The sequence below is a fragment of the Hibiscus syriacus genome, unplaced genomic scaffold (assembly GCF_006381635.1).
Source record: "Hibiscus syriacus cultivar Baekdansim isolate YM2019G1 unplaced genomic scaffold, ASM638163v2 tig00110893_pilon, whole genome shotgun sequence".
Taxonomy (NCBI): domain Eukaryota; kingdom Viridiplantae; phylum Streptophyta; class Magnoliopsida; order Malvales; family Malvaceae; genus Hibiscus; species Hibiscus syriacus.
Window position 1 is genome coordinate 1,673,706 of NW_024062901.1, and position 13,584 is coordinate 1,687,289.

The 13,584-nt window shown below is 38.5% G+C and overlaps 2 protein-coding genes across 2 annotated transcripts; both read right to left on the reverse strand.

Moving 5' to 3' along the window:
- Positions 1–437: 437 nt before the first annotated feature.
- On the reverse strand, positions 438–1,984 carry LOC120145270. The gene is made up of 3 exons (XM_039159151.1): positions 1,819–1,984; positions 1,219–1,663; positions 438–854 (listed from the first exon to the last, which is right to left on the reverse strand). Exons 1-3 carry the CDS (start codon positions 1,967–1,969, stop codon positions 503–505), a joined length of 948 nt encoding a protein of 315 aa, XP_039015082.1. The 5' UTR covers positions 1,970–1,984; the 3' UTR covers positions 438–502.
- An 8,869-nt stretch (positions 1,985–10,853) lies between these two features.
- LOC120145361 lies at positions 10,854–12,082 on the reverse strand. The gene is made up of 4 exons (XM_039159216.1): positions 11,703–12,082; positions 11,325–11,653; positions 11,024–11,250; positions 10,854–10,955 (listed from the first exon to the last, which is right to left on the reverse strand). The coding sequence occupies exons 1-4, from the start codon at positions 12,080–12,082 to the stop codon at positions 10,854–10,856; spliced, it is 1,038 nt and encodes a 345-aa protein (XP_039015147.1).
- Positions 12,083–13,584: the final 1,502 nt, after the last annotated feature.

Genomic DNA, 13,584 nt, shown 5'->3' on the forward strand with positions numbered 1-13,584 from the left:
AAGGTTAGAAACCCTAGCAGGAATTATACAAACTCTAAAGGGTTTGGGTCGTCTGTTGGGCCATCCGAGTTGGGCCTGTAATTGATTGGGTCGGTTCTGTTGGGCCTTGTAATATTTATTTTTTTATTTAATAATAATAATAATTATAATAATTATAATAATAATACTAATATTTAATATTAATAATAGTAATCTTAAAAATAATAATTTAAGTAAAATGAAAAATTAGTGTTCACATAAAGCGTTGTAGTGATGGATTCTTGTTGCGAGTACAACAACAAAGAATTGAATCAGGACTGCTTTTATGATGAGTAGTTGTGAGTTGAATCAAGAATCCTGTGAATATGAAGAATGTGTAGATGGTGACGTAGTTGTACTTTTACATCCTTTAGAGTTTAGACCACTCTCAACTGAATCAAAATAATTGAATTCAAATCTGGTATTAAGAGCTACTAATAGATTATTAATAGAGAAAGCAATGGCATTGGCAAACAATGGAAGATCATTGGCAAGGGGTTAATTTGCAGGTGACTCCGCCAGAGCCAGAATTAGCCCTTATGAACCGTAAAGCAGTGATAAGGACGCCTCGGGTTGAACTCATAAGGGCCCAATTGGTATGTGTAACGACACCAACTGAACTGTATGGGAACTGAAGGCTATTGTAGGAGTTGAGAAGGGCAGTTGTGGCTTCCCTTAGCAGAGTCTTGTAGGGGTCTCCTCGCCCTTCAAGGCTTTCCCGTAGGGTCATATCCGTTCCATATCTACTAGCAGCAAGTGGCCCGAAAATAACAGAAACCTTCGACTCGGGGTTCAGTTCCCTCCAGTAGCATTTGTACTCCCGCATTGTCCAGTACCTGGAAAAGTAGAAATCCGCAACAAAATCATTGATTACTTTATCTGAGTTCGATGAATTACTCCCGGCCAGCTAACCGTGACTTAAAATTCCTGTGAATTGGGAAACTGTAGCTCGATAAAAAGTTCCCAAGTCTGATCTGTCATTGTCAGCTTTGAAGTTTTCAGCTCACATGAATTTTAACAAAAAGTGCAAATATGCATTGCTACTTGATAGCAATGAAATGTAAGGTTGCATGTGTATTCTAGAGCATGGGGTCAATGTTTGCCCCGAGCCCGATGGCACAAGTAGATTGGGTACGTCTTAACTCCATGTACATTATGTGCTAATTGGCCCTATTGATATACAGATCTAATTGTACTTACTGATGTGAACAAGCCGATGCTTCGGAGTAGGGCAGCGGTGGCATCGGAGGCAATGGGGGCAATGGCGGCAGCCTGAAAGTCGGAGGAGACCCTGTCGGTGGTGCTGGTCTAGAAGGCGTTGTAGGTGTTCCTCCAGGTGCAGGCACAGGGTCGGATGACCTCGGGCAGAACGACATGGGCTGAGCAGGTTCAGAAAGCAAAGAATCCACCCCAAAAATCTCCATGCCAAACATCCTGAACATAAGTCTAAGTTTTTGGGCAGGACCAGGAGCTGCACCGCAGTCATTCGACCCTTCTCCACTGCCCGAAACCTGGGCATTGCAGTTACTTAAGTCTGGTGTACCATCAAATCTCATCACATAGGTTCCAAATACATTTGTAGTCTCTTCCCTTGACATTGTCACCTGTCCATCACCATCAGTACAGGTAATCGCGACCTTCATTCCTGCAAGACGGAAATCGATCCATAGGAGATTCTTCAGACCATTTGCTTTTATAGTATCACATCAATTGAAAACAAACAGACAAGAAAACTAGTTGCAATCAACAATGTAGCCATCTATTCTACAACAACTGAGCAGAGATCGAATCGAACGTTACCAGAAAGGGGATAATCGAAAAGGGACCTCTCGCCGTCTCTGCATTGGTCACAGAAGACTGCACCGGAGACCATGGCAGCAGCCTGTGTCCCATCAATGGCTGCTGCAAAAATGACAAAAGCTGTGAACAGGAGCTTCTGTGCCAAATCCATGAAAGCAGGAAGATGATAAAAGTGAAAAATGATGGAATTGTATCAACACCAATGGATGTACATCTGCAGTAGCAAGGTGAAGTAAATAACCCACATTTTCAACCCTCAACTACCTCCATTAATGAGTTCTTTTGAAATTTCTGTTTGTAAAGTATAGGAACGTACATACCAGAAAGGCTAACACATTGATTGCAGAGCAGATAGATCTAAGTTACTGTTTCAGAGACCATTAAATGCACTTACAGGGATGTATTAGAAGATAATGCTGGATTTTCACTAACACTAACCTCAAAAACGAAGATCTAAAACTATGTAGCCGAAAAGTAGAGTAGTAGTAGTAAAGTGATTGCTCCCTAGAATATCCATCTATCCTCTGATCCCAATTTTAATGATTAAACGGTTAAAGGAGCGGAGGAGGGCAACCCAGAACATATAGATATATCTAGGATGAACTAGTTTAACAATCACTCCTAAAATTTTTAAATTCTTATATAATTTAAGAATTATACTCACTAATTATTTAATCTTTTATTATCAATTTTTTAGATTTTTTTAATGATTAAATGGTTAAAGGAGCGGATGAGGCAACCCATGAACACATAGATATATTTCGGATGAGCTGGTTGAACAATCACTCCTAAAATTTTAAATTCTTATATAATTTAAGAATTATACATCACTCAATTATTTAATCCTTTTATTTTTATTATCAATCTTTAGAATTTTTTAATTTTATTTTATATCCAATCAATTGAATAGAAAACTACTTGAAGAAGAAATAATTGTTCAATAAAAGGAGGATTTTTAGACTCAATCATGTGTCCTTTGGGTTGAAAAACCCACACCGAAACAACCAAGCTAACCTATTACCTTTATTATAAAATGCAACATTTGATATATAACTTATTGTAACAAATACCAAACAAAAAAAGTTGAACATTTTTATTAATAATTATATATATATATATTAACTCAATTTATTTTTATTAAATATTAAATATACTTAAATCAAATTACTTTTATTAAATATATATATATATAATTATTTATAAAATAAATCATTTAATAAAAATTAGCAATAATATATATATAATCACGAAATTAAATATTTTTAAATTTAATAATTCTAATCTTTTATTAACAATTTCATATATATATATATATAACTCAAAGTTATTTAAAACTTTTAAAGTTTTTGATAAAGTTACAAAAAAAAATTATATATATCATTAAATTAATTTTTAACTTAAATAATAATTTTAAAAATTTTATTAATGGTTTTATATATTTTTAACTTAATTTATTTTTATTCAAATATATATGAAATTGTTTTATAAAAAGTTAAACTGAGTTAATATATATATATATACTAAACTGAAAAAATCAAGAAGGGACTTCTCGCCAAGTGGGATCTTCCTAGTTGGCATCTGTTTAAGCACGTGCAGGCCTGGAGTAAGATCCCAAGCAAGCTTAGCTAAGCTATCAGCTGATGTGTTTTGGTCTCTGGGGTTGTATTCGAACTCAACAATCCAATCTTTCTTCAGCATCTTGTCAACATGTTGCAGAAGGCTAAATTGCCTCCTTTTCATCTGTCCCTCCTTTATACACTTCACTGCTTCTTTACTATCTGATTTTATCACAACCTTCTTGATTCCCATTTCCAAAGCTTTTGAAGACCCTCATGGATTCCCCACAACTCCGCCTCGAAGATGGAGGATATATCAATATTTCCGCAAAACCAATCATCCATTCCCCTCTGGAGTTTCGTATTTCGCCTCCACAAGTAGCTTCTCCAGTAGCTGATTTATGGACGCCATCAGTATGGACGGTGTGCCATTCATTATCCTGGTTCTGTCCTAGTTCCTGGTCAAGATTAGGGATGGTCCCTTCCTGCTCCTTGTTAGATTTAAGAGCATCGATTATCTGCTTGGTAATTCTGTATCCTTTATTCATCACAGTCTCTCTTTCCACATTCTCAGTGTTAAAGATCGCCTGATTCCTGCGTTCCCAAAGAGTCCATATCAACGTTCCGAATAGGCTGTTCCAATTATTTGTCTTTTTTCCAGTGTATCTATCTTCAGTCAGGTTTACCAAGAGCCAATCTTGAATATCGATCGAAAGAAATTCTTCAAGTTTCCCAGGTGCAACAAACTGTTTCCAAGTAAGCAGTGCATTAGAGCAAGTCCAGAGAATGTGACTAACGTTTTCGACCTGGTTCCCACATCTCCAACAACTGGGGTCCGAAGCCATATGCCTTCTGACCCGTTCTGCATTTGTGATGATGCGATCTTTACTAATAAGCTATCATTGATGTTCCCAAAGTCGCGTATGCTCCTAATTGATGTTCCCTTCTAGAGCTTTATAGGCGGATTTAACTGAAAACTCCCTATTATCAAACCTCCCCAATCTGGCTTGTCGTCTTGATTATCTCCACACGGTGGAAGGAGAGCCTGAAGTCTATTCAAAATATTTCTAGGGAGAAGGTTGTTCAACTCGTTCCACTTTCAATCTCCTTGATCTTTGACATAATCTCTCACTTTCCTCTCATTCCCATCTAGCACATCGGGTTGCAAACAAAACTTTTTAAGGCCCTACATCTTGTAACCAGATATCATTCCAAAACCTGACAGAGTTGCCATCCTCGAGTGTCCAAATGATTTTTTATAGAAACGCAGGCTTTAACCTCTCCAATGGTGAGAACAACTTCTATGATTCAAAATATCAGGTACGTGGTCCTTTATTTTGTACTTAGACCGCAACACCCTAACCCAGAGTAAGTCCGGCTTAGTAATCAACTTATGAGCAATCTTCATAAGGAACGCCATGTTCTGCTTTCACAAATCTTTGAACCCCATCCCGCCATGTTTCACCTGTTTACACATCGTATCCCAGTTCACAAGATGTATGTTGTTGCCTTCTTGGTTAGAGCCCCATACAAACTTTCTAATCCACTTCTCAATTTCCTCGCAGGCATTTTTCGGCAAAAGGGTGGTTTGCATTGAGTAATAGGGGATTGTAGACAGAACCGACTTTGCTAATGTGATCCTTTCGACAAGGGAGAGATTTTGCCTTCCAACCCGAAAGACGATCACGGATCCGTTGGATAATCTAATGGTAAGTAGCTTTCGTAACCCTTTTATGTAGGAGAGGAATTCCTAGGTACTTGCCTAGGTCTTGAACTTCTTTAAATCCGAAACTCCCACTAATAGTATTCCGAAGTTGAGTCGGAACATTTTTCGAGAAGAAAAATGTTAGTCTTGGGGATGCTAATATTTTGGCCGGAACTGCTACAAAACCTCTGGAGAACCTCCCTCATTATTCTAAGCTGGGCTAAATCTGCTTCAGCAAAGAAAATTAAATCATCGGCGAAAAACAAATGAGATATACCTGGGCCCGAGGCGGAGAGGTTGATAGGTCTCTAGTTGTTATTGTTGACCTCCTTAGTAATGGATTGAGCAAGTCTTTCCATGCAAAGAACGAAAGATAAGGGGAAATCGAATCCCCTTGTCGAATCCCTCTCGAAGGCTTGAAAGGCTCGGTTAAGGTTCCATTTATGACTATTTGTGTAGAAGCAGAACTAACACAATCCATGATAACCCTTGTTAGTTTTATCGGAATTCCTATGTCATCTAAGGTGTCTTCAATGAAAGACCATTCAAGTCGGTCGTATACCTTCTCGAGGTCAATCTTAATGGCCATCCACCCCTTCTTGTCCTTCCTCAATTTATAGAATGGATGATTTCTTGAGCAAGAACGATGTTATCGGTTATCAAATGACCAGGTACAAGGCTCGTTTTGTTCTCAGCTACTAATTCGGGTAAAAGACCCTTGAGTCTATTGACGATTACTTTTGTAATAGCTTTGTAAAGAACGGAGCAAAGGCTTATCGGTCGGTATTAGGTTATAGCCTCAGGTTTTGTGACGTTGGGAATCAATACAAGGACGGTCCTGTTTAACGTTGCTTCGATAGCTTTGCCTCCCAAGACCTAACGCAAAAAACTGCAAACATTTCCTCCGATTGGGTCCCAGTTTTTTTGGTAAAAAACAGCATGGATACCAGCCTCTCCAGGAGCTTTCAATGCTCCCATCTCAAATATGGCATTTTTTTTCTATATCCTCAACAAGCGCACTTAGGAGCTGAAGTTGAGCCTCATTCAACGGGGAAAATGAGCCTCTAATATCAAACGCTGGAAGATCATTACCTTCGCTAGTGAATAAATTCTTGAAGAAGCTAGTAACGTGAGCCTTCAGGGATTCTGGCTCCGAGATTCTTTGTACAGTTGGTAGTTTTAGAGACGTAAACATATTCCTCTACTGTCTGGTCGTTGCAATTGAATGAAAATACCCGGTATTTTTATCCCCATATTTCACCCATTTACAACGAGCTCTTTGAAACCAAAGCAGCTCCTCTTTTCTGAGTATATGGTCTAGATCATCTCTTAGCTGCTTTTCGAGTTGAGCGAGGAAATCGGAGTATATTTCTGCAGAGCTCTATCGATTTCTTTGAGCCTAGTTTTAATCTCGCGCTTCTTCTTATTGATAGAACCGAAAGTTTCCCTATTCCACAACGTCACTTTTTCTTTAAACCCATTGATGTTTGCCATAAACTCGCCCGAAGTACCCAGTTCTTGGATAAACTCCCCAAACTTAGGATGATCCAACCAGGCTGCCAGCAGTTTAAAGGGTCTCTTAGATCTGTCTTTTTGGTGGTCATGGGTCTGAAATAAAATTGGACAGTGATCGGAACCTATCCGATCTAAGTGTTGCGGTCTGGAATGGGGAAACATCTCTAATCATTTTCCATTCTTTAAGCAACGATCCAGCCTCTGCCAAAGATTTCCTCGTTTCCAAGCAAAGTTGGATCCCTGAAAAACAGTTTCAAAAAGACCATTGTTAAAAACAAAATCATTGAATAATTTGCTACCTCCTTTAAATTGAGTGTTGTCACCACACCGATCCTCCTTCCTAAGGATACAGTTGAAATCTCCACCTAGAATCCACGCTTCGTCTCTTCTGGGGTTAAGAGTAGAAAGGAAATTCCAGACATGTTCTCTGATAGTGGGATGAGGGCTAGCATAAATCCTAGTAAAGAAAAATCATCTAGAATCTTCAACCTTTCTAGCTTTGCCATGAATGAATTGGTTGGAGATTTTAAAAATCCTAACCTCCATTATATCCTGCCAAATGAGCCAAATACCACCGCTAAAACCTTGCGCCTCTATCCGAAAGGAATTGGTGAAGTTAAAAGAATTGAAAATTCTTACCGCTTTAGTGCCGCTCGTACGAGTTTCAAGAAGAGCAAACATAATGGGTCTGTGAGTCTTCAACATTCCTATGAAAGTTCTTTGGAAAGTAGGTTGAACCACCCCTTGAGTATTCCAGAAAATAATATCCATAGGAGAAATTAGCATGGTTCCCTTGTATGTGACATACCAGGAGTAGGGTTCTCCTTTATACCAGTATCTTGGTGATTGTTTAAATTCCTTACTTGAGCATTTTCACTAATACCCGATGACCCTTCTTAATTATGAGGGGGATCTTGTCTTTGTGTAGTAATAGCTTGTATGCAGTCCGATAATAATGGAGGATCTGGGGCTTTATAGGTGCTCGGTTTTTTCACTTTCAAGCCCTTCTTCATTCCTTTAACATTCAACCCTTCTCATTGATTCTTACGCCCTCTTCGGATTCTTTGAGAGATACTCTCCTCTCTGATAGTTACAGCTTTGTGGTTACCATGGCCAATGGGTGGGCTGTATTCAATAACTTCCACTTCATTAGCGGCCATAATTTGAGGGTTCTCCGGTAAGTGGTCTCCATTAGGTTTGTCTCTGATTTCAATATTCCCGGTCTTAACTGGAACATCAATCAAGTATTCCTCACTTATCCTAATGTTACGTTCCTGCATGCTAAGTGTTTGATTTCAGAGGAAGAAGATCACAAAATTGGATGACAGAACAATGAGAGATAGCTGAACTTTTTTTTTATATATTCTAAAATGCTGAATAATACAATGTTTAAATACTAAAAAATTTGGCTAACAATCTCCACTAATCACGTCTAACAATCCTACGTGGTGCTAAAAATAACTTAAAAACAGAAACTCAAATTTGCTCCTAACAAATAGCTAAAAAAACCAGCAACAGACTTTTGACAGAGTCTTCCAACAAAGTAGCTAATTTTCTCTGACTTCAGCTTCTCACGTGCACATATGAGCTTGAATTATGTTGCAACACCTCCTCTTAATTCAAACTCATACATACCAATTTTCTCCATAAAGAACTGATGTTTGGCTTGAGCTAAAGCCTGGTAAACAGATCTGTATTTTGGACGTTTGTGCTGCAGAATCTTAGAGTGATTGTTTCCTCTGACACAAGCTTCCTTATGAAGTGATGCTGAACTTCAATATGTTTGGTTCTTGCGTGAAACGCTGGGTTTCTTGTCATAGCAATCGCAGACCTGTTATCACACCATACTCAGTTGCTCCTTCCTGCTCACAACATAAATCTTTCAACAATTTTCTAAGCCAAACAGCTTGTCTTGCTGCTGCACCAGCAACTACATATTATGCTTCACATGATGGCAGAGCCACAATATCCTGCTTCTTTGAGCTCCAAGTGATAGCTCATGAGCCAAAACTGAAAACTGACCCTGATATACTTTTCTTATCATCTAAACTGCCTGCCCAATCACTGTCTGTGTAACCAACTAACTTGAACTCACTGACATGTTCATACAAGATTCCAAAATGAGTTGATCCTGCAACATACTTCAGAATCCTTTTTGTTGCACCTAGTTGTTGCTTTGTTGGAGAGTGCATGTATCTAGATACCACACTTACACTATGAGCAATGTCAGGACGTGTGTGAGTGAGATAATTCAGACCTCCTACAAGACTTCTGAACAACTTTTCATCAGTTTTTCCTGTGCCATCCTCCTTCTGCAGCTTCTCATTAGGATTCATAGGAGTTCTGACAGTTTCATATATTTTCATTGAAAATTTCATCAGCAAATCCTCTGCATACTTCCTCTGGCACTGAAATATTCCATCTTCTCCTTGCTTTACTTCTAGACCCAAGAAATACTGAAGCAGTCCCAAGTCTGTCATCTCAAATTGCTTCATCATTGATGCTTTGAAATCATTTAGCAGCTTCTGAGATGAGCTAAAGTAGATGATGTCGTCAACATAAAGACAGACAACAATGAATCCATTCAAGCCTTTATTTTTCACATAGAGAGTTGGCTCATTCTTACTTCTCTCAAACTGATTTTGAAGAAAGAATGAGTCAATCTTGGTGTATCAGGCTCTTGGAGCATGTTTCAGTCCATAAAGTGCCTTTTGCAGCTTGTAAACCTTGCCTTCTTCACCATCTTTGACAAAGCCGAGTGGTTGCTCAACAAAAACTTCTTCTTGTAAGTCTCCATTGAGAAATGCATATTTTACATCCAGCTGAAACACATCCAATTTCCATTGAGAAGCCAAAGCTAATACCACTCTCACAGTTTCAAATCTTGTCACTGGTGAGAATGTCTCCTTAAAATCGATTCCTTCTTGTTGTGCATACCCTTTTGCCACCAACTTGGCTTTGTGCTTCTAAATACTCCCATCTGTATAGAACTTAGTTCTGAATACCCACTTAAGTCCAATAACATTCTTCCCTTCAGGAAGATCAACCAATTTCCATTTCTCATTCTTTTGAATGGACTTGATTTCCACCTTCATTGCATCTTTCCATTCAACTTCATCTTTAGCTTCATCAAAACTGGTTGGATCTGCTGCCATTAGTGCAAAGTCGCAGTTTACATACAAGTCAGCAAGAGTCTTGTATCTTCTTGGTGTAGAATCATTCGATGAACTTGATGATGAAAGACTTGAAGAAGATGATGAGCAGTGATTTGAAGATGATGGTGTTGTAGGAGGACTTGGAGACTACTGATTATTTGTTGGCACAATTGAGTCCTCCCCTGAACTATCAGTCCCAACTGTTTTCTGCTGAATACTGTCACAACTTTCTCTTTGCTCCCAATTCCAACCTGCATTCTCATCAAACACAATGTTCCTACTGACCATAATCTTACTAGTAAGAGGGTTATACAGTCTATATGCCTTAGATTGAGTAGCATAGGCAATTAATACACATTTCAAAATTTATTATCTAGTTTAGATCTCAAATCAACCAAAGCATAAGTTGTACAACCGAAAACTCTTAAATGATTTACAGATGGTTTTTTCCTCTCCATGCTTCAAATAGTGTCATGTTCATAACTGCCTTTATAAAAGAGACATTGAGGATGTACACTGCAGTAGCTACAGCTTCACACCAGAAGTTGTTTGGTACACCTCTAGCTTTGAGCATGCTTCTTGCCATCTCTACAACAGTCATGTTCTTTCTCTCAGCTACTCCGTTTTGCTCTGGAGTATATGGTGTAATCAATTCTCTTCTTATTCCTTGCTCCTCACAAAATGTGATGAATTTATTTGACAAAAGTTCACCACCACGATATGTTCTTAAGGTTTTCACACATAAACCATATTGTTTCTCAACCATAGCCTTAAAAATCTTAAGGTTTTCTCAGACTTAGCCTTTAGAAAGTAGACCCAACTCATTCTACAGTAGTCATCAGTTATGAGCAATAATACTTACTTCCAACAAGAAAACTGTTTGCATTGGTCCACAGAGATCAGCATGTTGCAGTTCCAAACTTTCACTTGCTCTCCAAGCTCTGCTACTAGGAAATGATCATTTTGACTGCTTTCCATATAAGCATCCTTCACACAACTCAAGCTCACCAATTTTAGGCAGCCCTTGCACCATGTCTTTGGAACTCATAACTTCAACCCTACCTATTCCAATGACCATACCTCAGATGCCACAGCTTGGCATCATCATCCTTTAACTGTCAGTGCTTTGCTCACATTGCCAGATAAATCAAGAAGGAACATTCTGTTTTTCCCCATAACAATCTTTACTACAACTTCTTTGGATTTCTTATCACAGATCAAACAGAAATCATTCTCAAACAGTACTGAATATCCAAATTGAGTAATTGACTCACACTCAGCAAATTGTGAGCCAAATTTGGCACATACTGCACATCATATAAGAGCTTAGTGTTTCCTTGCTCAGTTTTGATTGCAATCGTGCCTCTTCCTTCCACTTCAAGATATTTTCCATCTCTAAGCCTCACCTTGCTCTTTAAAGATTCATTCAGTTCTCTGAACATAGACTTGGCACTTGACATATGGTTGGAGCACCCACTGTCAACATACCACACGCCACCTCCTGCATCATTGCCAGCTGCACTTTGTGCTAAGAACAACTTTTGCTCATTCTCCACAAATTAGACTTTTGATCACCCTTTTGTTTATCCTCCTCCTTCTTCCAACATAGCTTCTTTGTGGCATGGCTTATTGCAATAGTAACATTTGAGTGGACCTTATATGATTTCTCTTTTCCTTTCATATTATGTCCTCTTCCACGACCCCTTCCTCTTGAGCCAGCTCTTCCTCTAGCTCTTCCACTGAATTGCCTTATCTTTTCCTTGTTTGAGGATTTTCCTTTCACATGGAATGCCTTATCTTCCTTCTTCTCACCATTTCTATTGAGTCTCTCCTCATGAGCTTGCAAGGATCCCATGAGTTCATCAAAGGTGTAATATGGCATGTCCTTTGACTCTTCAATAGCGCTACAACATGATCATATTTGTTTGTGAGACTTCTTAGAACTTTTCCAACCACATGTCATTGGTCATTGTTTCTCCATATGACACATTTGTTGTACCAAATGGATATACGTGACAAGTATCTTGGACAGATTCTTTGTCCGTCATTAGAGCTATTTCAAACTCTCTCCTTAGTGATTGCAGCCTCACTCTAATCACCTTCTTTTCACCTAGATACTCTTGCTTTAGAGTATCCCACGCCATCTTGGATGTGGTTGTCGAGGTAATTATGGGAAAGATTTCATCATCCAAGGCCTGTTGTATCATAAACAATGCCTTGGAATCTTTCTTTCTCTTCTCTCTCAATTGTTGATCAGGTTCTGGAGGTTGAGCATCTTCAAATCCATCTTCAACAAAACCCCACAATTCTTGAGACTTGAATAATATTTTCATTTTCAAGCTCCAAAACTAATAATTTATGCCTTTAAAGAAAGGCAATTGTGAAGTGGATTTCAGATCCGTTGTTCTGCATTATGAACAACATTTTCACTCTTTAACCCGTGTTTACCCTTGTGTTTAAGTGCTCTCTCTCTCTCACTCAACAATTCCCTGGATATGAACCTGATAATTAGTTAGCTCTGATACCAAATATTTGATTTCAGAGGAAGGTCACAAAACTGGATGATAGAACAATGAGAGAGAGCTGAACTTTCTTTTATATATTTAAAATGCTGAACATAAAATGTTTAAATACTAAAAACTTGGCTAACAATCTCCACTAACCACGTCTAACAATCCTACGTTAGTGGTGCTAAAAATACTTAAAAACAGAAACTCGAATTTGCTCCTAGCAAATAGCTAAAAAACCAGCAACAGACTGTTGACAGAGTCTTCCAACAAAGTAGCTAATTTTCTCTGAGTTCAGCTTCTCACGTGCACATATGAGCTTAAATTATGTTGCAGCACTAAGGTTAGGGTTATCGTTCCTTATCATGCTCGGCGTGTAACTTTTTTTCCTTTACCTTTGGCGTTGTTTTTGTTACTACCAGTATTTCTTTCCTCATGTGCTGGAATATTACCAAATTGCTTTTTTATTTACTTTCAAGGTGCTGCCCTTGCATCTGTTGTTGATTATCCTGATTAGTCTCATCTTCAAGGTCTTGAAGAATCGTAAATCTTGATTTTTGATGGCCTATTTTCTCCTCTTCTTTCTTCCGTATTTCCTGGTTGTTTCCTAGGTTTTATACCCCTAGTAAAGCGATCATCCAAGGTTCAAAATGCGATTCTTCCTCAAGAGCAAATGGATTCCCGATATATGGTGATCACTACCCTTCGCAATACAAACTTTTTTCGTGTGGCTATACACCCCACAATCAAAGCATATTTGGTGAATACCCTAATATTCAATTCTTTGCACAAAATCATTAATCCCGATATATGTAATAGTGATTTGTTTAGATTGACACTACGACAAGTCTCCCAAATTGTCCACGCTTACCAACATTAGTATTGTAATCTATCTTGATAACTCTACCGATAGAATTGGCTATTTTCTGAAATAAGATCTTGAAGTAATATAGATAAGGAAGACCCGGAAGACGTACCCAAACGATAACCTGATAGATAGGGTCGCGGTGGTAAAACTTCTGTTCCAAGGTTGAGCAGTCAAATAACTCCCATATATCATGGTCCTTCCAAAAGCACTCCCGCATAGTTTGTTTCGTTTTCCAGCCCGACCAGGTAATAATCGTTGTCAAGGTCTACTAAATGAAAGTTTTCTTTGAGTTTTCCACAAGGTCTGGATTTTGTTCAGTAGTGCTCTATAACCAATCTCTTGTCCATCAGTCGGATAATGACTATTAGTCTCATATTCCTATTAATAATTTCATGGATTCTCTCTGAAAAACGAATCTTTGGGAAAGAACCACTGGAACCACTGCCACATCCCCTTCTTG